We start from the raw sequence: 25,132 nt of genomic DNA, 5'->3' as shown, positions 1-25,132 counted from the left end.
TCCAGAAAGATTGAAGGAGTTTGTGTCAATAAATGTTCGGAGAGAATACCCTAGTTAGATGTTAAAGGAGTGATATCTGGGATATTAGAAATGTTACGAGAAACATGCTTGAAATATTGTTTGCACAAATCTCTATTGATTTGTTCTGAAGAAAATGTTTATTAGGTTCTGGTAACACTGTGTCTCAACAGACTCAAAGGAAGGGAGATGTGGTGTTAAGGGACTATGTTTTCTATAGCGCACGGCGCATGGATACATCGGGAGTGACGTGTTGTTCTTGGTCCGAAGCTACGGCTAAAGACGTGTGTTAAAAAAACTCCTACACGGATATTCCACGCTTGTTTATTTGTGACTACATATCACTACAATATATATATATGTATATATATATTTTTTTTTAATTGAATAATTTTCAAATTGTACACCTAAAGTTTGATATTTTTATTCCAAAAATTAATACAATATTTTCATGAACTCAATATTTTTTCTAACTTGTAAGTTTTTTTTAATTCAATATAAAAATGTAGGTATAATAGTGTACAATAGTATAATAGTGGTATAATCGAAGTTGATCAAGTACCTCAGAACTCTTTTGATATCCTATTACACCAACATTTTATATTGAATTTAAAATGCTGTAAAAATAAAATTGAATTTCAAAATACATTTTTGAATTATTTAAAAAAAACAAAAAACAATTTTTAATATTCTATATGAATAATACACATTTTAATGGAACTAATATCACTCATTCATTATTTATTTGTATGACATTTTATGGCAATGTCTCATTTAAAAAAAGAAAAATCTGTTTCTATTTCATTCCAATTATTATTATTTTCTGTATTTGTTATTCATAGTTTTCTGTTTGTGATTCATAGTAACGGAACATATTGTTAAGTTCACAACATCATCCTCTGAACACACCACAGTGTGTTGATCGTTCACAGAGAGAATAAGAAACATTAGTTCAAACTTGAGGACGGAAGTCAATCAGTGTCAGAATATTGAACGCTTTCATGTTTCAAATGTTGACACTTTGAATTTTATTCTTGAAATGAAGCTTTTTTAAGATTTGAATTAAATATGTTTTACATTGAAAGGTACATTTTGTATAAACACAGTATATATCATGGACAAAATAATCTAATATTTTATCTTCTTAATTAAGACTTATATTCTATACAAAAACATGTTTATATATCAGAACCAGAATTATTATTATTTCAATTGCTAGTGAATTGTTCCACCAACAGTAAAAAAAACAACAACATTAAACATAAATAAAAATGTAATTATGTATAAAGTGCAGAAAATGTTCAAAATGGAAAGTATGGACTGTTGCACTAATTTTGTGTTATTTGTATTAATTTATTCATTATTAACATGTACTTTTGTGTTGTCACCACATAATATCCACGGTTGTGTTTACAACAATAAAAGTAGTTTTGATTGTGATCTTAGTAGTAGTTTTGATGTGTTTTTTAATTATTGGAATTAGAATATTGAACTCAATGTGTCAAATATATATATATATACAGTGGGGCAAAAGGTATTTAGTCAGCCACCGATTGTGCAAGTTCTCCCACTTAAAATGATGACAGAGGTCTGTAATTTTCATCATAGGTTCACTGTAACTGTGAGAGACAGAATGTGAAAAAAATCCAGGAATCCACATTGTAGGATTTTTAAAGAATTTATTTGTAAATTATGGTGGAAAATAAGTATTTGGTCACTTCAAACAAGGAAGATCTCTGGCTCTCACAGACCTGTAACTTCTTCTTTAAGAAGCTCTTCTGTCCTCCACTCCTTACCTGTATTAATGGCACCTGTTTGAAGTGGTTATCTGTATAAAAGACACCTGTCCACAGCCTCAAACAGTCACACTCCAAACTCCACTATGGCCAAGACCAAAGAGCTGTTTTTTGTAGACCTGCACCAGACTGGGAAGAGTGAGTCTACAATAGGCCAGCAGCTTTGTGTGAAAAAATCAACTGTGGGAGCAATTATCAGAAAATGGAAGACATACAAGACAACTGATCATCTCCCTCGATCTGGGGCTCCACGCAAGATCTCATCCCGTGGGGTCAAAATGATCATGAGAACAGTGAGCAAAAATCCCAGAACCCCACGGGGGGACCTGGTGAATGACCTGCAGAGAGCTGGGACCAAAGTAACAAAGGTTACCATCAGTAACTACAACGACAGGGAATCAAATCCTGCAGACGTGTCCCCCTGCTGAAGCCAGTGCATGTCCAGGTCTGAAGTCTGCCAGAGGACACATGGATGATACAGCAGAGGATTGGGAGAATGTCATGTGGTCAGATGAAACCAAAGTAGAACTTTTTGGTATAAACTCAACTGGTCGTGTTTGGAGGATGAAGAATACTGAGTTGCATCCCAACAACACCAGACCTACTGTGAAGCATGGGGTGGAAACATCATGCTTTGGGGCTGTTTTTCTGCTAAGGGGACAAGACGACTGATCCATGTTCAGGAAAGAATGAATGGGTCATGTATGTATCGTGAGATTTTGAGCCAAAACCTCCTTCCATCAGTGAGAGCTTTGAAGATGAAACGTGGGTCTTCCAGCATGACAATGATCCCAAACACATCGCCCGGGCAGCGAAGGAGTGGCTCCGTAAGAAGCATTTGAAAGTCCTGGAGTGGCCTAGCCAGTCTCCAGACCTCAACCCCATAGAAAATCTGTGGAGGGAGTTGAAAGTCTGTGTTGCTCGGCGACAAAACATCACTGCTCTCGAGAAGATCTGCATGGAGGAATGGACCAAAATACCAGCTACTGTGTGTGCAAACCTGGTAAAGACCAATAGTAATCGTTTGACCTGTTATTGCCAACAAAGGTTATATTACAAGTATTGAGTTGAATTTTTGTAATTGACCAAATACTTATTTTCCACCATAATTTACAAATAAATTCTTTAAAAATCCTACAATGTGAATTCCTGGATTTTTTTTTTCACATTCTGTCTCTCACAGTTGAAGTTTACCTATGATGAAAATTACAGTTGGTGGCTGACTAAATACTTTTTTTGCCCCACTGTATAATCTATATATTTATATATTTAAAATAAATGATTCAAAAAGATAATTCATTGATTTAGATTAACATTTCAATAAGAACAAATAATCAATCAAGTTTATTGATAAAACACTTTAAAAACAACAGTCGATACAAAGTGTTGAACAATGACATGAAAGTACTAAGAAAGCAGTTAAAACACAAAAATAAAACAAGTCAAAAGCACTAAAAACAGCTCAGAGTCTCATGCTGTGTTAAAAGAGAATAAAAGTGTGTTTTAAGAGGAGATTTGAGTGAATAAAAATCAATGTTTCTATATGTACATTTTTAAAATACAGCATAACTCAACATAACACTGAATCCAAGGATCTGGTTTCTCTGATACAAGATATAGTTTGTGTTGAACTCATTTTCATCTTTACTTCTTTGGAGAAAATCTTTTTTTCACAAAATCAAATTCCTTTCAGACTGTAATATTGAATCCAAACCAAATGTACATCAATTCTTCTTCTTTCTGACTCCTCGTGGACGACTGGCTGTGTAAGTGTGTGTATTGTCAAGAATCTGATGATACGTATCACGATACAGAGGCAACCATAACATCCAATGAGATACTGTAGTAACCAGGATATATTTGTAGTACTGTGGAGTACTTGAGTAACGACTGCTGCCATCATCACCGGATCATGAAGGTGTTTATTAAAGAAGATTTAAAGAAGACTCGTCATCATCAGGAACAATCCAATCACAGAGGTTCTAATCCAGTCACATGACGTCACTGTGTCTTCACTGCGGCACAAACGACAAACGTTCTCAGAGACGTTCATCCAAACATTGAAGCTTCATGTGATGATGTCACTCCTGGAGACTCACAATCTCACTGTCGTCTACTTCAGCTTCACAAACTCACACGAGGATGGAACACTGACTCCAGCATGAAGAGGTTGAGTGAAGCTGGTCTGGACTCTGTGGAGGAGAGTCATGGTCTCAGAGACGCTGTAGAAGGACAGAAGACCTGCAGAGTGATCCAGGTACACCCCCACTGTGGAGGGTCCGACACTGGAGACTTTAGTTTGGATGTTGTTGTGTGTAAATAAACAACCAGAGTCGTGACACCATAAACTCCAAGATTTGTCATTATATCCAAAATAACTTTCATCTCCTGATCTGCTGATGTTCTTGTATGAAACTGATACATCAACAGATCCTTCTCTTCTCTTCACCTCCCAGTAACAACGTCCAGTCAGAGACTCTTGACTCAAGACCTGAAAATATTTATTGAATCTGTCTGGATGATCAGGACGAGGCTGAGGTTTTCTCATGTTTGTCACTTTCTTGTTTCCTTCAGACAACATCAACCATGAGTGTGCAGTGTTTGGATCCAGAGTGATGTCCTGTGAGTGTGTGAGGAACTGCTCTCTGGTCTCTTGATGGAACATCATTGAGATGTCGGTCCACATGTCTCTCAGAAGGTCCTGGACTTGGTCTCTGCAGGCTGACACGGCTGCTGTTACTTCCTCGAAGCGACGGTGAGTTTGCTCAAGGGTCGTGGAGGAGGTCGTGTCTTCACTGACCTCTGAGAGTGAGGTCGTGTCTTCACTGACCTCTGAGAGTGAGGTCCAGTTCTGCAGGAAGATGGTGTGACTGTCGGTGAGTGACAGCTGCTGCAGCTCAGCCTCTTTCTTCTTCAGCTCAGAGATCTCCTGCTCCAGCTGCTCCTGAAGTCCTCGGACTCGAGCGTCTTCAGTCTCCTGCAGAGATCTGATCTTCTGCTCCACGTCAGGCATTCTTCTCTGGATCATCTGGATCATCTGGACGAGGGTCTCCTGACTGTCCTTCACTGCTTCCTCAGCAGAGACTCTGATGTTCTTCTGCTCCTGCTGGAGCAGCTTCACTTCCTTCTCTCTCTTCTGGATCTTCTGCTGGATCCTTCCTTGACTCTGATCCAGGTCTTTCTCTCTCTCCCTCCTCTCTGCTGTGGTCGAGACGATGTCATGATCTTTGTGTTGGTCCACAGCACAGAGATGACAGATGAGCTGCTGATCAGAACGACAGAACATCTTCCTCTCCTCCTCGTGTTCAGAGCAGATCATCTGCTGGAGCTGCTTGGACGGCTGGACCAGCTTGTGTCTCCTGAAGGCCGGAGCTTCTCGATGAGGCTGAAGATGTTCCTGACAGTAGGAGACCAGACACACCAGACAGGACTTGAGGGCTTTCATCTTCCTCCCAGTGCAGACGTCACAGGTCACATCTTCAGGTCCAGCAGAGCAGAGGTCCTCAGCTGCTCCAGTCTTCTTCAGCTCCTCCACTAACTCTGCTAACACAGTGTTCTTCTGGAGGACAGGTCTCTCGCTGAAGCTCCGTCTGCACAGAGGACACTCGTAGATGTTCTTGTCCTGCCAGTGACCTTCAACACAGGTCTTACAGTAGTTGTGTCCACATGGAAGAGTGACTGGATCCTTCAGTAGATCCATACAGATGCAACAAGATCTCAGATCAACTCTAGTCTCCATGTCTCTGCGACTGAAACACTCCTTCACAGGTGAACTCTTTTATAGTCTCAGTCACATGTCTCTGCCACGATCTGCTCCAACCTGTTGATCCACATGAACAGATCCTAATATCATCTACTGTGAGGAGTAACTGAAGTATTAATATTTACCATGTGTCTCACCTGAGGAGAAATAGGACTGATCGAAACTTTCTACATTTGTCAACCTTTAGTTAATGAATGATTTGGTTTCTTTCTTTTCGAATGACATCAATCTGAAAAAAAAAGAAAAAAGGATGAGAAGTTAGTCTAACACTCGTCTAAATATGAAACAAACGTAAACAAACACTCGTCTAAATATTAAACAAACGTAAACAAACACTCGTCTAAATATTAAACAAACGTAAACAAACACTCGTCTAAATATTAAACAAACGTAAACAAACACTCGTCTAAATATGAAACAAACGTAAACAAACACTCGTCTAAATATTAAACAAACGTAAACAAACACTCGTCTAAATATTAAACAAACGTAAACAAACACTCGTCTAAATATGAAACAAACGTAAACAAACACTCGTCTAAATATGAAACAAACGTAAACAAACACTCGTCTAAATATGAAACAAACGTAAACAAACACTCGTCTAAATATGAAACAAACATAAACAAACACTCGTCTAAATATTAAACAAACGTAAACAAACACTCGTCTAAATATGAAACAAACGTAAACAAACACTCGTCTAAATATGAAACAAACGTAAACAAACACTCGTCTAAATATTAAACAAACGTAAACAAACACTCGTCTAAATATGAAAAAAACGTAAACAAACACTCGTCTAAATATTAAACAAACGTAAACAAACACTCGTCTAAATATTAAACAAACGTAAACAAACACTCGTCTAAATATTAAACAAACGTAAACAAACACTCGTCTAAATATGAAACAAACGTAAACAAACACTCGTCTAAATATGAAACAAACGTAAACAAACACTCGTCTAAATATGAAACAAACGTAAACAAACACTCGTCTAAATATGAAACAAACATAAACAAACACTCGTCTAAATATTAAACAAACGTAAACAAACACTCGTCTAAATATGAAACAAACGTAAACAAACACTCGTCTAAATATTAAACAAACGTAAACAAACACTCGTCTAAATATTAAACAAACGTAAACAAACACTCGTCTAAATATGAAACAAACGTAAACAAACACTCGTCTAAATATAAAACAAACGTAAACAAACACTCCTCTAAATATTGTAGCGACTGGTGCATTATGGGTCCTCAAGTTCGGCACCATGAGTGAGAGGTGTGGGAGAATTAGCTTCTCTCACCATGTTTTCCATGTTACACAAGGTCACTGGCGCTACATTGGTGTCAAAAGTGGGATTTCTCTTGAACAATGGACAGAGAAGTCTATGAACTTGAGCGAGCAATCGAGCTAAATCTTGGGCTCAAGCGCCAACACCGCCCTCCACTGGTGGAGAAGAGAGCAACGCCAAAGATGACTTCTGATCGCCCCCTGGTGGCTGGAGGAGCCCGGCTTCTGATGAAAGACAGACCTGATGGAGCAAGTGCCATATGGAAACACCGCCCTCTACTGGAAGAGAAGACCACAGAAGAGGAGCTGCCTGCGCACTGCCCCCTGGGGGTAGGGAGGACCTGGCCACCTGTTGGCGGAAAGAACAAGACTACATGCAGATGATGGCCCGGACACAATGATACAGATGAGTACGCCTCCACACAAGCCAACGGTTAAGCTGCCCAAATACAATGGACTGGTACCACTTGCGCCATACTTGGCACAGGTGCAACTAACAGTGCGGCATAATGGGTGGAGCAATGCTGAAGCTGTGACCCATTTGGCTCTGGCTTTGGAAGGATAGGCGACAGTGCTTCTAAACCCTTGACTTCCATAACCTGACCACTGCACTTCAGAGACGGTTTGGCCAGCCGTGTCATGCCGACCAGAGCAGAGAGCAGCTGACTAGTCGCCATCTACAAGAAGGAGAGAATTTGGGCACCTTCGCCGCTGACGTGCAGCAGTATGCCCGGCAAGGCTATCCGCATTTCAATGCTACATCCCAAGAAGAACTAGCACTCCACGCTTTTCTACGAGGGCTGGCACCAGAAAAACTACGACAGCATGTTCGTCTCTCCATGCCGGTGTCCCTAAGGTGTCCCGAGGCGCTGAGGGAAGCTGAACGAGCACAAGGGATCTTTGCCGCTCAACATACACCACCAAGGGCTCCTGGTCCATGGGCGCAGGTCAGGATGTTGGACTATGATGAAGATGTTGAGGAGGTCTGCCAGTCCTCAGTGCCACCACGACCCAGACGACGACCCCGTCCGACAGATCGATGCCTTCGGTGTGACCAGCTCGGCCACTTCGCAAGAGATTGCCCTGCTCCGACCCCTATTACCAGGGTGGTGGGAAACTGCAGTGGAGTGGCGCAATGAGGGACCGCCCACTCCAAAATCCACTTTCCCTCCAAGGCAGATGGACATTGGTTGGACGTTTAGGACATACACAAGGATTGTACCTGTACTGCCAACTGGATGGTCAGCCATGTCAAGCCTTGGTGGACACTGGGTCCACCATCTCCTTGGTCCGTCCAGGCACCCTCCTTGAGACCAATAGCCTAGTTTCCGAAATGTGGGCCCCAACCAACACCCAATTGATGTCAGTAACTGGAGAAAAGTTTAAAATTTTAGGGAAAAAGATGGTGACAGTTCGAGCGGGAGACCAAGTGTTGGAGCATGAGTTTTGGCTTGCCAACATCCATGATCCGTGTATCATTGGGCTGGACCTACTGAGTCGTTGGGAAGCTCAAGTCGACGTAGTAGGAATGACCATAATCCTGGGCAAGGAAAAAGTGGAGCTCAAGTCTAGTAGGGAGGAGAAGGCACAGCCTGATCATCGGAGGATGATAGCAGCAGTTAAGGCACAGCCTGATCATCGGAGGATGACAGCAGCAGTTCAAGAGATGCCAAGATCTTGTGCTCCACAACCGGCATTAGCACCAACCCTATCAGCTTCTTCCTCTGCAGAGACTGCCGAAGCCATCCACCAACTTTGGCAGCGCAGTAGTGACGGCATGGAACCTCAGCAAGGCCAGCAGTTGAAATGTCTGCTTGACGAGTATAAAGACATTTTTGCTGCCAGGGATGAGGACTGTAGGCAGACTGGACTTGTCCAGCACGCTATTGAGACTGGTAACGCTCAACCCATACGTCTACGCCCCCATCGGTTAGCCCTCTCCAAGCGGAAGGTCGCAGTTGAAAAGATCCAGGAGATGTGCAATGCTGGAGTAATTGAACCATCAGATAGCCCCTGGGCAGCCCCCGTTGTCTTGGTCAAGAAGAAGAACGGTACGTGGAGGTTCTGCGTGGACTATCGGCGCCTGAATGCAGTCACCAAGAAAGACTCGTATCCTCTTCCTCGCATTGATGATGCGCTTGACAACATTGCTGGGTCCAGTTGGTTCAGCTCCCTTGACCTCCGCAGTGGATACTGGCAGGTGGAATTGGCCCTGGAGGCAAGACCAAAGACAGCCTTCACCATTGGACAAGGACTGTGGCAATTCCGGGTTATGCCTTTTGGACTCTGCAATGCACCTGCTACGTTCGAGCGACTGATGGAGAGAGTTCTGGCTAACGTGCCCTGTGACCGCTGTGTGGTGTACCTGGATGATCTGCTGGTGCATGCCGCTGACTTCGACGGAGCCCTGGCTAACCTAGGTGAGGTTTTCACGGCTATACGTCAGGCTGGGTTACGGTTGAACCCTGCAAAGTGTCATCTGCTGACCAGAGAGACTGAGTTCCTTGGCCACATTGTCAGTACTCGTGGGGTCGCCACCAACCCAGAAAAGATAGCTGCAGTTCGTGATTGGCCTACCCCTGCAAATGTCAGCCAGTTGCGAAGCTTCTTGGGTCTGGCTTCGTACTACCGACGGTTCATCCAGGGTTTTGCCACCATTGCCAGCCCACTCCATCGTCTCACAGATAAGGGCAAAACATTCAACTGGGATGCTGACTGTTCCGCTGCCTTTACTCAGCTCAAGACTTCCCTCACTGAAGCTCCCGTCTTGGCATATCCTGATGGGCAGCGGCCCTTCATTGTGGACACGGATGCCAGTAATGTTGGCGTTGGGGCTGTCCTTTCACAGCAAGGGGAAGATGGAGAACAAGCTGTGGCCTATTTCAGCCGGGCACTTAGCAAGGTGGAGAAGAATTACTGCGTCACCCGTCGTGAGCTGCTGGCCGTGGTCCTGGCCCTGCGTCAATTCCGGCCATACTTGCAAGGTAATCACTTCCTTCTTCGAACTGACCATGCTTCGCTCACCTGACTCTTGAGTTTCAAGAACTCTGAAGGTCAAGTGGCTTGATGGCTGGAAACGCTCCAAGGTTTTGACTTTGAGATCAAGCACCGGGCAGGAAAGCTCCATGGAAATGCTGATGCCCTCTCACGTCGCACCTGTGCTGAAGCTGAGTGTCGGTACTGTTGCCGACAGGAAGAATGGGACCATGTGGCACAAAGGGTGATATCGGTGTGCGCCAGCAGCGGGGAAGAGGATGGGTTGGAACTTACGCCTCCAGAGCTGAAGCAACAACAGGCCGCTGACGCAACCTTGGCGTCGGTGAAGGGTTGGTTGGAGGCCGGACAACGTCCAAGCTGGTCGGAGGTGTCGGCTTTAGGACCCGAGGTGAAGGCATACCACTCCCAATGGGGCAACTTCGCTGGTGTGATGTGAAGCACCAGGGGGAGGAAGAGACCTCCTGCAGCTCATGGTGCCCAAAGCTCTCCGGCCCAAAGTTCTTCAGCATGTCCACGGCTCGGTGGGGGCAGGACACTATGGAAATACACGCTGTCCAGGGCGTGCCTTTGAGCCGGGAGACAAGGTGTGGGTTTACTGTCCGGTCCGCAAAAAGGGAGTTTCCCCTAAGCTCCGCAGTCACTGGCAAGGACCCGGTGAAGTAATTGACCGCTTGTCTGAAGTGGTGTAATCGGGTGCGGCTGCTAAACAGAAGACGCATGGTGGTACTGCACCAGGACAGACTATCTCCATACCGTCCCCTGAGTCCTTCCCCAGCCGGTTGTGATGTTCCTGAAGACGGCACCTTGAGCCCCATGGACCCTTACTCTCCATCTACACCTGTCGCACCTAGACGGCCTACCCGACAGCATCGGCGACCTGGGAGGTTTAGAGACTTTGTGCTAGATGTTGGGGTTGTCGGGGACGACTGACCCCTCAGGTGGGGGCTATGTAGCGACTGGTGCATTATGGGTCCTCAAGTTCGGCACCATGAGAGAGAGGTGTGGGAGAATTAGTCTCTATCACCATGTTTTACATGTTACACAAGCCTGTACAGGCACTGTTAAATAATAATGTGGAAAAGACACCCTTGTTCTCTTTGCCTGAAGCTCGCTACAATATTAAACAAACGTAAACAAACACTCGTCTAAATATGAAACAAACACTCGTCTAAATATTAAACAAATGTAAACAAACACTCGTCTAAATATGAAACAAACGTAAACAAACACTCGTCTAATTATTAAAACCTCGATAACATTCTACAAACACATACTGCTACTGTATGACACTTACTTCTTCACGAACACATTCAGATCCAAACGTGTAACATTAACTGGAGAAACAAACTTTTAAAGCGTGTTAAACTGTTTTCACTGGTGTCACACAAGTAACGATCCTACGGAAACATGCAAAAAGGTTCATAGCGAAAGCAATAATATCGCTGCAATAGTATATTAAAAAGAGACAATATAACGTCGATGTGCACAACGAGAGCTGATAATAATAAAACAACTTACATGCTCATCTTCCGAGCGTTGAATTCACTCTTCAGGCTCCACTGGTTTATAAAAAGTCAGGCGCTTATGTCACGATCCGATCAGGGCAGGAGACCCAGATGCGGAAGTCAATATATCCACGGAGGAAAAGTTCAGAAGAAAGTCTTTAATAAATCCAAAACGATCCGTAATAGGAATGAATAGGAACAAAAACAAACAGGCACTCGGTGTGTTGTCTTCAGTCAAGCTTCAATAAGCAGACGAGGTGTGATATCTGGTGTGTTAATATAAACTTGACTCTTTATTAACATGTAACCATTCTCCTGCATGGCTACCTTGAACAGACCAACAGGCGGGGCTTCCACGCTCCCGTAGATTGCAACCAGTCTGACCATATCACTCCCTCCATCTGTTGTTAAACCTTATGGCAAGGCTGATAAGAGCCTCTAAACTCTCTGGTTCCTCCCTGGTGGCCAACTGATCCCTGACAGCATCATCTAAGCCCTGAACAAAAACAGTGACAAGAGCAGGCTCATTCCAACAACTCTCAGCTGCTAAAATGCGGAAACTTATAGAGTACTGTCCCACAGATTCGGCACCCTGTCTTAAATTAAGCAGTTTACGAACAGATAATGAGGAAGAACGATAAGGCAAATCAAAAACACGACGCAACTCAGTGGTGAAACTCTCATCAGAAGACAAGATAGGCGAGTTAGACTCCCATAAAGAAGTGAACCATTCTACTGCTCTACCCTGGAGGAGATTAATTAAAAATGCAATCTTGGCAAGATCCGTAGAGTAGGAAAATGGTTGTTGATCAAAAACGAACTGACACTGTAAGAGAAACCGCCCACAAGTCCCCACACTCCCGTCATACTTCTCAGGAGAAGGTATAGCAGGCTCACGAGCAGACAGCGCAGCAACAGGCTCAGATGACGTGTGCGCAGCAGCGCCTGGGGCAGAATCAGGTGCGGGAGGGGCTGAGTGAAGAGTGAGTCTCTCCAACTCGGCTGTGAGTCGGAAGAGAGTCGCGCTTTCTTCCAGTGACGCCTCCTCCACAGCATAGTCTCTCGGCTTGAATCTTCAGCGCATCCTGAAGCTCTGAAACCTCCGCTGGGTCCATGGTGGCCAGAGTATTCTGTCACGATCCGATCAGGGCAGGAGACCCAGATGCAGAAGAGTCAATATATCCACGGAGGAAAAGTTCAGAAGAAAGTCTTTAATAAATCCAAAACGATCCGTAATAGGAATGAATAGGAACAAAAACAAACAGGCACTCGGGACGAAGGCGGGGCACGGCTGGAGATCGGGGTCCCAACAGCAACTAAAACAAAAAGACTCACGTAAGTAAATAAAAGTGCTGACAACGTCAGGAGTCTCCAAAGGATCATCAAAGTTCTGATTTAAAGGCGAGGAGCGAGATCGAAGGGATAACCAACCTGGTCTGGAAACACAATACGCGAGTTCTTCCGGGTAGAGATGCTCCTTATCAATAGGAAGAACCTGCCACTCAATCATCACCAGCCGCGCACCTGCCAGCGTCTGTCAAAGGAAAACACAGGACACACACAAACGGAAAACCACCTTCAAAATAAAACAGGAAGAACATAAACATGACAGCTTAGATGGACTTCAGGAGGATATGATGAACATCAGCAGAAACGTTTAATAATTGTGTTATTAATGCTGCGATATCATTAAATAAAGTGATCATGTCAAAAATAACATGACAATCCAAACATTTGTATTAAACTGCCGGGGATTAAGTATTGATTTAACAACTTTATTTTGAAGTTGCTTAAAAAAGGGGCGGCATCCGGTGTAATCAAGATTGCATCCTGTGTGATCAAGTTCTCTTACACACTTACTATCAAGTCCTCATGCACTTATGTACAAGATCTCTTACACTCATTATCAAATACTCGTATACGTACAATCAAGTACATATACACGTACTATTAAGTGCTAATGAAGAGTTTGAAAGTAGATGTGAGCAAGTTTGATGGTAAGTGTGAGAGGTCTTGGTAGTACGTGTGTTTTTTTTAAAGCAAATCATTTTCAAATTTTACGTGTAAAGTTTGATATTTTTATTCCAAAAATGAATACAATATTTTGATGAACACAATATACTCAGAAAGTTTTTTTCAATTAAATATAAAAATGTAGGTATAATAGTGTACAATAGTATAATAGTGGTGTATTTCGAAGTTGATCAAGTACCTCAGAACTCAAAAATACAATTTTGAATTATTGAAAAAAACAAAAAAATATTTTTAATATTCTATATGAATAATACACATTTTAATGGAACTAATATCAATCATTCATTATTTATTTATATTACATTTTATGGCAATGTCTCATTTAAAAAAAAAATAATCTGTTTTTAATTCATTCCAATTATTATTATTTTTTATATTTGTTATTCATAGTTTTCTGTTTGTGATTCATAGTAACGGAACATATTGTTAAGTTCACAACATCATCCTCTGAACACACCACAGTGTGTTGATCGTTCACAGAGAGAATAAGAAACATTAGTTCAAACTTGAGGACGGAAGTCAATCAGTGTCAGAATATTGAACGCTTTCATGTTTCAAATGTTGACACTTTGAATTTTATTCTTGAAATGAAGCTTTTTTAAGATTTGAATTAAATATGTTTTACATTGAAAGGTACATTTTGTATAAACACAGTATATATAAAGGACAAAATAATCTAATATTTTATCTTCTTAATTAAGACTTATATTCTATACAAAAACATGTTTATACATCAGAACCAGAATTATTATTATTTCAATTGCTAGTGAATTGTTCCACCAACAGTAAAAAAAACAACATTAAACATAAATAAAAATGTAATTATGTATAAAGTGCAGAAAATGTTCAAAATGGAAAGTATGGACTGTTGCACTAATTTTGTGTTATTTGTATTAATTTATTCATTATTAACATGTAATTTTGTGTTATTTGTATTAATTTATTCATTATTAACATGTACTTTTGTGTTATTTGTATTAATTTATTCATTATTAACATGTACTTTTGTGTTATTTGTATTAATTTATTCATTATTAACATGTAATTTTGTGTTGTCACCACATAATATCCACGGTTGTGTTTACAACAATAAAAGTAGTTTTGATTGTGATCTTAGAACGAAGGTGTAAGAAAGTAAATATAAAGATGTCGATGTTATATTGAATAAACCAAAGAATATTGCATTTAGAAAATGTGTTTTTGAATTATTGGAATTAAAATATTGAACTCAATGTGTCAAATATATATATAATCTATATATTTATATATTTAAAATAAATGATTCAAAAAGATAATTAATTGATTTAGATCAACATTTCAATAAGAACAAATAATCAATCAATCAAGTTTATTGATAAAACACTTTAAAAACAACAGTCGATACAAAGTGTTGAACAATGACATGAAAGTACTAAGAAAGCAGTTAAAACACAAAAATAAAACAAGTCAAAAGCACTAAAAACAGCTCAGAGTCTCATGCTGTGTTAAAAGAGAATAAAAGTGTGTTTTAAGAGGAGATTTGAGTGAATAAAAATCAATGTTTCTATATGTACATTTTTAAAATACAGCATAACTCAACATAACACTGAATCCAAGGATCTGGTTTCTCTGATACAAGATATAGTTTGTGTTGAACTCATTTTCATCTTTACTTCTTTGGAGAAAATCTTTTTTTCACAAAATCAAATTCCTTTCAGACTGTAATATTGAATCCAAACCAAATGTACATCAATTCTTCTTCTTTCTGACTCCTCGTGGACGACTGGCTGTGTAAGTGTGTGTATTGTCAAGAATCTGATGATACGTATCACGATACAGAGGCAACCATAACATCCAATGAGATACTGTAGTAACCAGGATATATTTGTAGTACTGTGGAGTACTTGAGTAACGACTGCTGCCATCATCACCGGATCATGAAGGTGTTTATTAAAGAAGATTTAAAGAAGACTCGTCATCATCAGGAACAATCCAATCACAGAGGTTCTAATCCAGTCACATGACGTCACTGTGTCTTCACTGCGGCACAAACGACAAACGTTCTCAGAGACGTTCATCCAAACATTGAAGCTTCATGTGATGATGTCACTCCTGGAGACTCACAATCTCACTGTCGTCTACTTCAGCTTCACAAACTCACACGAGGACAGAACCTCGACTCCAGCATGAAGAGGTTGAGTGAAGCTGGTCTGGACTCTGTGGAGGAGAGTCATGGTCTCAGAGACGCTGTAGAAGGACAGAAGACCTGCAGAGTGATCCAGGTACACCCCCACTGTGGAGGGTCTGACACTGGAGACTTCAGTTGGGATGTTGTTGTGTGTAAATAAACAACCCGAGTTGTGACACCATAAACTCCAAGATTTGTCATTACGTCCAAATAAACTTTTATTTCCTGATCTGCTGATGTTCTTGTATGAAACTGATACATCAACAGATCCTTCTGTTCTCTTCACCTCCCAGTAACAACGTCCAGTCAGAGACTCTTGACTCAAGACCTGAAAATATTTATTGAATCTGTCTGGATGATCAGGACGAGGCTGAGGTTTTCTCATGTTTGTCACTTTCTTGTTTCCTTCAGACAACATCAACCATGACTGTGCAGTGTTTGGATCCAGAGTGATGTCCTGTGAGTGTGTGAGGAACTGCTCTCTGGTCTCTTGATGGAACATCATTGAGATGTCGGTGCACATGTCTCTCAGAAGGTCCTGGACTTGGTCTCTGCAGGCTGACACGGCTGCTGTTACTTCCTGGAAGCGACGGTGAGTTTGCTCAAGGGTCGTGGAGGAGGTCGTGTCTTCACTGACCTCTGAGAGTGAGGTCCAGTTCTGCAGGAAGATGGTGTGACTGTCGGTGAGTGACAGCTGCTGCAGCTCAGCCTCTTTCTTCTTCAGCTCAGAGATCTCCTGCTCCAGCTGCTCCTGAAGTCCTCGGACTCGAGCGTCTTCAGTCTCCTGCAGAGATCTGATCTTCTGCTCCACGTCAGACATTCTTCCTTGGATCATCTGGATCATCTGGACGAGGGTCTCCTGACTGTCCTTCACTGCTTCCTCAGCAGAGACTCTGATGTTCTTCTGCTCCTGCTGGAGCAGCTTCACTTCCTTCTCTCTCTTCTCTCTCTTCTGCTGGATCCTTCCTTGACTCTGATCCAGGTCTTTCTCTCTCTCCCTCCTCTCTGCTGTGGTCGAGACGATGTTGTGATCTTTGTGTTGGTCCACAGCACAGAGATGACAGATGAGCTGCTGATCAGAACGACAGAACATCTTCTTCTCCTCCTCGTGCTCAGAGCAGATCATCTCCTGGAGCTGCTTGGACGGCTGGACCAGCTTGTGTCTCCTGAAGGCCGGAGCTTGTAGATGAGTCTGGAGGTGAAGGTCACAGTAGGAGACCAGGCACATCAGACAGGACTTGAGGGCTTTCATCTTCCTCCCAGTGCAGACGTCACAGGTCACATCTTCAGGTCCAGCAGAGCAGAGGTCCTCAGCTGCTCCAGTCTTCTTCAGCTCCTCCACTAACTCTGCTAACACAGTGTTCTTCTGGAGGACAGATCTCTCGCTGAAGCTCCGTCTGCACTGAGGACACTCGTAGATGTTCTTCTCCTGCCAGTGACCTTCAACACAGGTCTTACAGTAGTTGTGTCCACAGTGAAGAGAGACTGGATCCTTCAGTAGATCCAGACAGATGCAACAAGATCTCAGATCAACTCTAGTCTCCATGTCTCTGCGACTGAAACACTCCTTCACAGGTGAACTCTTTTATAGTCTCAGTCACAAGTCTCTGCCACGATCTGCTCCAACCTGTTGATCCACATGAACAGATCCTAATATCATCTACTGTGAGGAGTAACTGAAGTATTAATATTTACCATGTGTCTCACCTGAGGAGAAATAGGACTGATCGAAACTTTCTACATTTGTCAACCTTTAGTTAATGAATGATTTGGTTTCTTTCTTTTTGAATGACATCAATCTGAAAAAAAAGAAAAAAGGATGAGAAGTTAGTTTTCCGTGTTAAAGTCACGTTTTAATACTGTATTTGCAAACTAGGACTTAAAATTATTGATGCTATTTTAGATTCATGATAAATGATGAGACTGCGAGGGACGAGAGACGACGTTAAACATCAGAAACACGTCAGAGACAAACATGGATGTTGAAATAAAGATACATTTGGAAATATCTTCGACTTAATGCACCGAAGCGAACGTAAACAAACACTCGTCTAAATATTAAACAAACGTAAACAAACACTCGTCTAAATATGAAACAAACGTAAACAAACACTCGTCTAAATATGAAACAAACATAAACAAACACTCGTCTAAATATGAAACAAACGTAAACAAACACTCGTCTAAATATTAAACAAACGTAAACAAACACTCGTCTAAATATTAAACAAACGTAAACAAACACTCGTCTAAATATGAAACAAACTAAACAAACACTCGTCTAAATATTGTAGAGCAACACCAAAGATGACTTCTGATTGCCCCCTGGTGGCTGGAGGAGCCCGGCTTCTGATGAAAGACAGACCTGGCGGAAACACCGCCCTCTACTGGAAGAGAAGACCGGAGAAGAGGAGCTGCCTGCGCACTGCCCCCTGGGGGTAGGGAGGACCTGGCCACCTGTTGGCGGAAAGAACAAGACTACATGCAGATGATGGCCCGGACACAATGATACAGATGAGTACGCCTCCACACAAGCCAACGGTTAAGCTGCCCAAATACAATGGACTGGTACCACTTGCGCCATACCTGGCACAGGTGCAACTAACAGTGCGGCATAATGGGTGGAGCAATGCTGAAGCTGTGACCCATTTGGCTCTGGCTTTGGAAGGATAGGCGACACAAGTGCTTCTAAACCCTTGACTTCCATAACCTGACCACCGCACTTCAGAGACGGTTTGGCCAGCCGTGTCATGCCGACCAGAGCAGAGAGCAGCTGACTAGTCGCCATCTACAAGAAGGAGAGAATTTGGGCACCTTCGCCGCTGACGTGCAGCAGTATGCCCGGCAAGGCTATCCGCATTTCAATGCTACATCCCAAGAAGAACTAGCACTCCACGCTTTTCTACGAGGGCTGGCACCAGAAAAACTACGACAGCATGTTCGTCTCTCCATGCCGGTGTCCCTAAGGTGTCCCGAGGCGCTGAGGGAAGCTGAACGAGCACAAGGGATCTTCGCCGCTCAACATACACCACCAAGGGCTCCTGGTCCATGGGCGCAGGTCAGGATGTTGGACTATGATGAAGATGTTGAGGAGGTCCGCCTGTCCGCCACGACCCAGATGACGACCCCGTCCGACAGATCGATGCCTTCGTTGTGACCAGCTCGGCCACTTCGCAAGAGATTGCCCTGCTCCGACCCCTATTACCAGGGTGGTGGGAAACTGCAGTGGAGTGGCGCAATGAGGGACCGCCCACTCCAAAATCCACTTTCCCTCCAAGGCAGATGGACATTGGTTGGACGTTTAGGACATACACAAGGATTGTACCTGTACTGCCAACTGGATGGTCAGCCATGTCAAGCCTTGGTGGACACTGGGTCCACCATCTCCTTGGTCCGTCCAGGCACCCTCCTTGAGACCAATAGCCTAGTTTCCGAAATGTGGGCCCCAACCAACACCCAATTGATGTCAGTAACTGGAGAAAAGTTTAAAATTTTAGGGAAAAAGATGGTGACAGTTCGAGCGGGAGACCAAGTGTTGGAGCATGAGTTTTGGCTTGCCAACATCCATGATCCGTGTATCATTGGGCTGGACCTGTTGAGTCGTTGGGAAGCTCAAGTCGACGTAGTAGGAAAGACCATAATCCTGGGCAAGGAAAAAGTGGAGCTCAAGTCTAGTAGGGAGGAGAAGGCACAGCCTGATCATCGGAGGATGATAGCAGCAGTTAAGGCACAGCCTGATCATCGGAGGATGACAGCAGCAGTTCAAGAGATGCCAAGATCTTGTGCTCCACAACCGGCATTAGCACCAACCCTACCAGCTTCTTCCTCTGCAGAGACTGCGGAAGCCATCCACCAACTTTGGCAGCGCAGTAGTGACGGCATGGAACCTCAGCAAGGCCAGCAGTTGAAATGTCTGCTTGACGAGTATAAAGACATTTCTGCTGCCAGGGATGAGGACTGTAGGCAGACTGGACTTGTCCAGCACGCTATTGAGACTGGTAACGCTCAACCCATACGTCTACGCCCCCATCGGTTAGCCCTCTCCAAGCGGAAGGTCGCAGTTGAAAAGATCCAGGAGATGTGCAATGCTGGAGTAATTGAACCATCAGATAGCCCCTGGGCAGCCCCCGTTGTCTTGGTCAAGAAGAAGAACGGTACTTGGAGGTTCTGCGTGGACTATCGGCGCCTGAATGCAGTCACCAAGAAAGACTCGTATCCTCTTCCTCGCATTGATGATTCGCTTGACAACATTGCTGGGTCCAGTTGGTTCAGCTCCCTTGACCTCCGCAGTGGATACTGGCAGGTGGAATTGGCCCCGGAGGCAAGACCAAAGACAGCCTTCACCATTGGACAAGGACTGTGGCAATTCCGGGTTATGCCTTTTGGACTCTGCAATGCACCTGCTACGTTCGAGCGACTGATGGAGAGAGTTCTGGCTAACGTGCCCTGTGACCGCTGTGTGGTGTACCTGGATGATCTGCTGGTGCATGCCGCTGACTTCGACGGAGCCCTGGCTAACCTAGGTGAGGTTTTCACGGCTATACGTCAGGCTGGGTTACGGTTGAACCCTGCAAAGTGTCATCTGCTGACCAGAGAGACTGAGTTCCTTGGCCACATTGTCAGTACTCGTGGGGTCGCCACCAACCCAGAAAAGATAGCTGCAGTTCGTGATTGGCCTACCCCTGCAAATGTCAGCCAGTTGCGAAGCTTCTTGGGTCTGGCTTCGTACTACCGACGGTTCATCCAGGGTTTTGCCACCATTGCCAGCCCACTCCATCGTCTCACAGATAAGGGCAAAACATTCAACTGGGATGCTGACTGTTCCGCTGCCTTTGCTCAAGACTTCCCTCACTGAAGCTCCCGTCTTGGCATATCCTGATGGGCAGCGGCCCTTCATTGTGGACACAGATGCCAGTAATGTTGGCATTGGGGCTGTCCTTTCACAGCAAGGGGAAGATGGAGAACAAGCTGTGGCCTATTTCAGCCGGGCACTTAGCAAGGTGGAGAAGAATTACTGCGTCACCCGTCGTGAGCTGCTGGCCGTGGTCCTGGCCCTGCGTCAATTCCGGCCATACTTGCAAGGTAATCACTTCCTTCTTCGAACTGACCATGCTTCGCTCACCTGGCTCTTGAGTTTCAAGAACTCTGAAGGTCAAGTGGCTCGATGGCTGGAAACGCTCCAAGGTTTTGACTTTGAGATCAAGCACCGGGCAGGAAAGCTCCATGGAAATGCTGATGCCCCTGTGCTGAAGCTGAGTGTCGGTACTGTTGCCGACAGGAAGAACAGGACCATGTGGCACAAAGGGTGATATCGGTGTGCGCCAGCAGCGGGGAAGAGGATGGGTTGGAACTTACGCCTCCAGAGCTGAAGCAACAACAGGCCGCTGACGCAACCTTGGCGTCGGTGAAGGGTTAGTTGGAGGCCGGACAACGTCCAAGCTGGTCGGAGGTGTCGGCTTTAGGACCCGAGGTGAAGGCATACCACTCCCAATGGGGCAACTTCGCTGGTGTGATGTACCAGCGGTGGCAAGCACCAGGGGGAGGAAGAGACCTCCTGCAGCTCATGGTGCCCAAGGCTCTCCGGCCCAAAGTTCTTCAGCATGTCCACGGCTCGGTGGGGGCAGGACACTATGGAAATACAAAGACCCTACATCGCCTTCGGAGCCAGGATGCAGATGAGATGTGGAGCTGTATGTCCACTGCTGTGATGCCTGCACTGCCCAGAAGGGGCCAACACAGCGGTCCCATGTCCCACTCCAACAGTACTTGGTGGGGGCTCCGATGGAGAGAGTTGGAGTGGACATTCTTGGTCCCTTTCCGGTGTCGGACTCTGGCAATCGCTATGTCTTGGTGGCCATGGATTATTTCACCAAGTGGCCAGAGGCATACGCAGTACCAGATCAAAGTGCCATCACAACAGCAGAGAAGTTGGTGGACGAGATGTTCTCTCGGTTTGGAGTTCCTGACGAGCTCCACAGTGACCAAGGGGGAAACTTTGAGTCTCGGGTGTTCCAGGAGGTCTGCAGACGGCTGGGGGTTAGGAAGACAAGGACCACACCGCTCCACCCACAGAGCGACGGTTTGGTGGAGCGATTTAATCGCACTCTTGCCACTCAGCTTGCTATCTTGACGAGTGAACATCAAAAGGACTGGGATCGTCACCTACCCCTGGTTCTGTGGTCATACCGATCTGCTGCAGGAATCCAGCCAATGCACTCCTGCTGCTCTGATGTTCGGGAGAGAGCTGCGGACACCAGTGGATTTGGTATTTGGTGCCCCGCCAGAACCTGAGATTCCTGGGGGAAAGGAGATGGATTACCTACGCAGACTGAAGGACCGACTACAGGTGGTACACGACTACAGTCGGCAGTCTCAAGACAGTGCTGGCGCCCGGCAAAAGAGGACCTATGATACACGCTGTCCAGGGCGTGCCTTTGAGCCGGGAGACAAGGTGTGGGTTTACTGTCCGGTCCGCACAAAGGGAGTTTCCCCTAAGCTCCGCAGTCACTGGCAAGGACCCGGTGAAGTAATTGACCGCTTGTCTGAAGTGGTGTAATCGGGTGCGGCTGCTAAACAGAAGACGCATGGTGGTACTGCACCAGGACAGACTATCTCCATACCGTCCCCTGAGTCCTTCCCCAGCCGGTTGTGATGTTCCTGAAGACGGCACCTTGAGCCCCATGGACCCTTACTCTCCATCTACACCTGTCGCACCTAGACGGCCTACCCGACAGCATCGGCGACCTGGGAGGTTTAGAGACTTTGTGCTAGATGTTGGGGTTGTCGGGGACGACTGACCCCTCAGGTGGGGGCTATGTAGCGATGCATTATGGGTCCTCAAGTTCGGCACCATGAGTGAGAGGTGTGGGAGAATTAGTCTCTATCACCATGTTTTACATGTTACACAAGCCTGTACGGGCACTGTTAAATAAAAGGCCCCAGTCTGTGGCAGTGTGGAAAAGACACCCTTGTTCTCTTTGCCTGACGCTCACTGAAGCTCGCTACAATATTAAACAAACGTAAACAAACACTCGTCTAAATATGAAACAAACGTAAACAAACACTCGTCTAATTATTAAAACCTCGATAACATTCTACAAACACAAACTGCTACTGTATGACACTTACTTCTTCACGAACACATTCAGATCCAAACGTGTAACATTAACTAGAGAAACAAACTTTTAAAGTGTGTTAAACTGTTTTCACTGGTGTCACACAAGTAACGGTCCTACGGAAACATGCAAAAAGGTTCCTAGCGAAAGCAATAATATCGCTGCAATAGTATATTAAAAAGAGACAATATAACGTCGATGTGCACAACGATAGCTGATAATAATAAAACAACTTACATGCTCATCTTCCGAGCGTTGAATTCACTCTTCAGGCTCCACTGGTTTATAAAAAGTCAGGCGCTTATGTCACGATCCGATCAGGGCAGGAGACCCAGATGCGGAAGTCAATATATCCACGGAGGAAAAGTTCAGAAGAAAGTCTTTAATAAATCCAAAACGATCCGTAATAGGAATGAATAGGAACAAAAACAAACAGGCACTCGGTGTGTTGTCTTCAGTCAAGCTTCAATAAGCAGACGAGGCGTGATATCTGGTTTGTTAATATAAACTTGATTCTTTATTAACATGTAACCATTCTCCTGCATGGCTATCTTGAACAGACCAACAGGCGGGGCTTCCACGCTCCCGTAAATTGCAACCAGTCTGACCATATCACTCCCTCCATCTGTTGTTAAACCTTATGGCAAGGCTGATAAGAGCCTCTAAACTCTCTGGTTCCTCCCTGGTGGCCAACTGATCCCTGACAGCATCATCTAAGCCCTGAACAAAAACAGTGACAAGAGCAGGCTCATTCCAACAACTCTCAGCTGCTAAAATGCGGAAACTTATAGAGTACTGTCCCACAGATTCGGCACCCTGTCTTAAATTAAGCAGTTTACGACCAGATAATGAGGAAGATGTTATGTTCTGCGATGCTGATCCCAAGAGCAGACAGAGGCGAAGTTCCAGAGAGTACAAAAGGGGTTTATTGAACGAAGGGGAAGCAGGTAGTTGAAGGGGAAGCCGGAGGGAGAGCGAGATCGGCGAGCTGGAGTGAGGGATCCGAGTTACTGCAGGCAGAGAAACAAAAGTTAGCTGAGGTCCGAAAAAACAACGAGAGACTTCAATACGAGAACGAGGTAACGCATAAACTGAGCCAGTCACGTATAGTTACCACGGTAGAGTAGAGTACGATCTGGCGCCGACCGCGGGGAATCCAAGGGTAGATGAAGGGGGTTGATTGGGGATCAGGAACAGGTGAGTGTGATTGGTGATGAGGACCAGGTGTGAGGTGAGGCGACAGGTGGAGTGGCAGACCAGGGGGAGGGGAACACAGCAGGCTGCTGTGACCACAACAGTACCCCCCCCTCAAGGGACGACTCTAGGCGGCCTAGGCCTCTCTGGGTGAGCCTGATGGAAGTCACGGATGATGGAAGGGTCGAGGATGAGACCCCGCGAAACCCAGCTCTTTTCCTCTGGCCCATAACCCTCCCAATCCACGAGGTAATGATGCCCCCTGCCCCGACGACAAACGTCCAACAACCGCCGAACTGTGAAAGCTGGGTGACTGTCAATCAAACGGGGAGGAGGGGGGAGGGGGGGAGGGGGAGAGAGAGAGCTGATGGAGACTGGCTTAAGGCGAGAGACATGGAAGGTGGGGTGAACGCGCATGGCTGGAGGCAGCTTGAGTGTGACAGCTGAGGGGTTGACGATGGACACAATAGGGAAGGGACCAACAAAACGAGGGGTTAGCTTCTTGGAGCCAGTCTTTAGGGGGAGATCCTTTGAGGACAGCCACACCTGTTGGCCCACCCGATAGGCAGGAGCGGGAGCCCGGTGGCGGTCGGCAATGCGCCGGTTCTGCTCGACGGAGCGCAGCAGAGCGGAGAGTGCGACCCTCCACATCTTGCGGCAACGGCGGAGATGGTGTTGAACCGAGGGGACAGAGATATCCTCCTCCTCGGCGGGAAACAAGGGTGGCTGGTACCCCAGGGAACACTCAAATGGAGACATGCCGGTGGCAGCGCAGGACATGGAATTGTGGGCATACTCAATCCAAGAGAGATGGTCGCTCCATGCAGAGGGGTTGCGCGCAGCCACACAACGAAGTGCAGTCCCCAGGTCCTGGTTAGCTCTCTCAGCCTGCCCATTCGTTTGTGGTTGGAATCCTGAAGACAGGCTGACAGAGGCTCCAAGTGCTTGGCAGAAGGCCTTCCAAACTTGGGAGATGAATTGAGGGCCACGGTCGGAGACGAGGTCAGTGGGAATCCCGTGGAGGCGGACGACATGCTGCACAAGCAGCTGGGCAGTCTCTGTGGCACTGGGGAGCTTGGGGAGGGCAATGAAGTGAACTGCCTTAGAAAATCTGTCCACCACCGTTAGGATCACAGTGTGGCCCCTAGAGTGAGGAAGACCGGTCACAAAGTCCAGGCCGATGTGAGACCAGGGCCGACCAGGAACGGGAAGGGGACGTAGCAGACCAGCAGGAGCTTGAT

The 25,132-nt window shown here is 45.2% G+C and overlaps 2 protein-coding genes across 9 annotated transcripts; both read right to left on the bottom strand.

Moving 5' to 3' along the window:
• Window positions 1-3,192: 3,192 nt before the first annotated feature.
• Window positions 3,193-12,879, bottom strand: LOC148079056 (tripartite motif-containing protein 16-like). Of its 3 annotated transcripts, XM_087790512.1 has the most exons (5): window positions 12,813-12,879; window positions 11,395-12,697; window positions 11,171-11,273; window positions 5,715-5,806; window positions 3,193-5,634 (listed from the first exon to the last, which is right to left on the bottom strand). In XM_087790512.1, the coding sequence occupies exon 5, from the start codon at window positions 5,551-5,553 to the stop codon at window positions 3,928-3,930; it is 1,626 nt and encodes a 541-aa protein (XP_087646638.1). In that variant the 5' UTR covers window positions 5,554-5,634; window positions 5,715-5,806; window positions 11,171-11,273; window positions 11,395-12,697; window positions 12,813-12,879; the 3' UTR covers window positions 3,193-3,927. The 3 variants fall into 3 exon arrangements, with proteins under 3 accessions (XP_087646638.1, XP_087646637.1, XP_087646639.1); XM_087790511.1 differs by lacking the exon at window positions 11,171-11,273; XM_087790513.1 differs by lacking the exons at window positions 5,715-5,806; window positions 11,171-11,273; window positions 11,395-12,697; window positions 12,813-12,879 and having other exon boundaries at window positions 3,193-5,404; window positions 5,466-5,623.
• A 1,870-nt stretch (window positions 12,880-14,749) lies between these two features.
• LOC148079055 (tripartite motif-containing protein 16-like) lies at window positions 14,750-23,210 on the bottom strand. 6 transcript variants are annotated; one of them, XM_087790506.1, is made up of 5 exons: window positions 22,935-23,210; window positions 21,749-21,878; window positions 17,948-18,039; window positions 17,290-17,381; window positions 14,750-17,209 (listed from the first exon to the last, which is right to left on the bottom strand). In XM_087790506.1, the coding sequence occupies exon 5, from the start codon at window positions 17,126-17,128 to the stop codon at window positions 15,533-15,535; it is 1,596 nt and encodes a 531-aa protein (XP_087646632.1). In that variant the 5' UTR covers window positions 17,129-17,209; window positions 17,290-17,381; window positions 17,948-18,039; window positions 21,749-21,878; window positions 22,935-23,210; the 3' UTR covers window positions 14,750-15,532. The 6 variants fall into 6 exon arrangements, with proteins under 6 accessions (XP_087646632.1, XP_087646630.1, XP_087646631.1 ...); XM_087790504.1 differs by having other exon boundaries at window positions 14,750-17,381; window positions 17,885-18,039; XM_087790505.1 differs by having other exon boundaries at window positions 14,750-17,381.
• Window positions 23,211-25,132: the final 1,922 nt, after the last annotated feature.

This window comes from Callionymus lyra, chromosome 5 (genome assembly GCF_982586985.1).
Source record: "Callionymus lyra chromosome 5, fCalLyr1.hap1.1, whole genome shotgun sequence".
Taxonomy (NCBI): domain Eukaryota; kingdom Metazoa; phylum Chordata; class Actinopteri; order Syngnathiformes; family Callionymidae; genus Callionymus; species Callionymus lyra.
The sequence above is the reverse complement of the archived record's forward strand: the minus strand, read 5'-3'. Positions and strand labels throughout refer to the sequence as shown.

Bases quoted from the DNA above. Each gene is read 5' to 3' on its own strand.
- LOC148079056 (XM_087790512.1), bottom strand. From the start codon at position 5,553: ATGGAGACTAGAGTTGATCTGAGATCTTGTTGCATCTGTATGGATCTA.
- LOC148079055 (XM_087790504.1), bottom strand. From the start codon at position 17,128: ATGGAGACTAGAGTTGATCTGAGATCTTGTTGCATCTGTCTGGATCTA.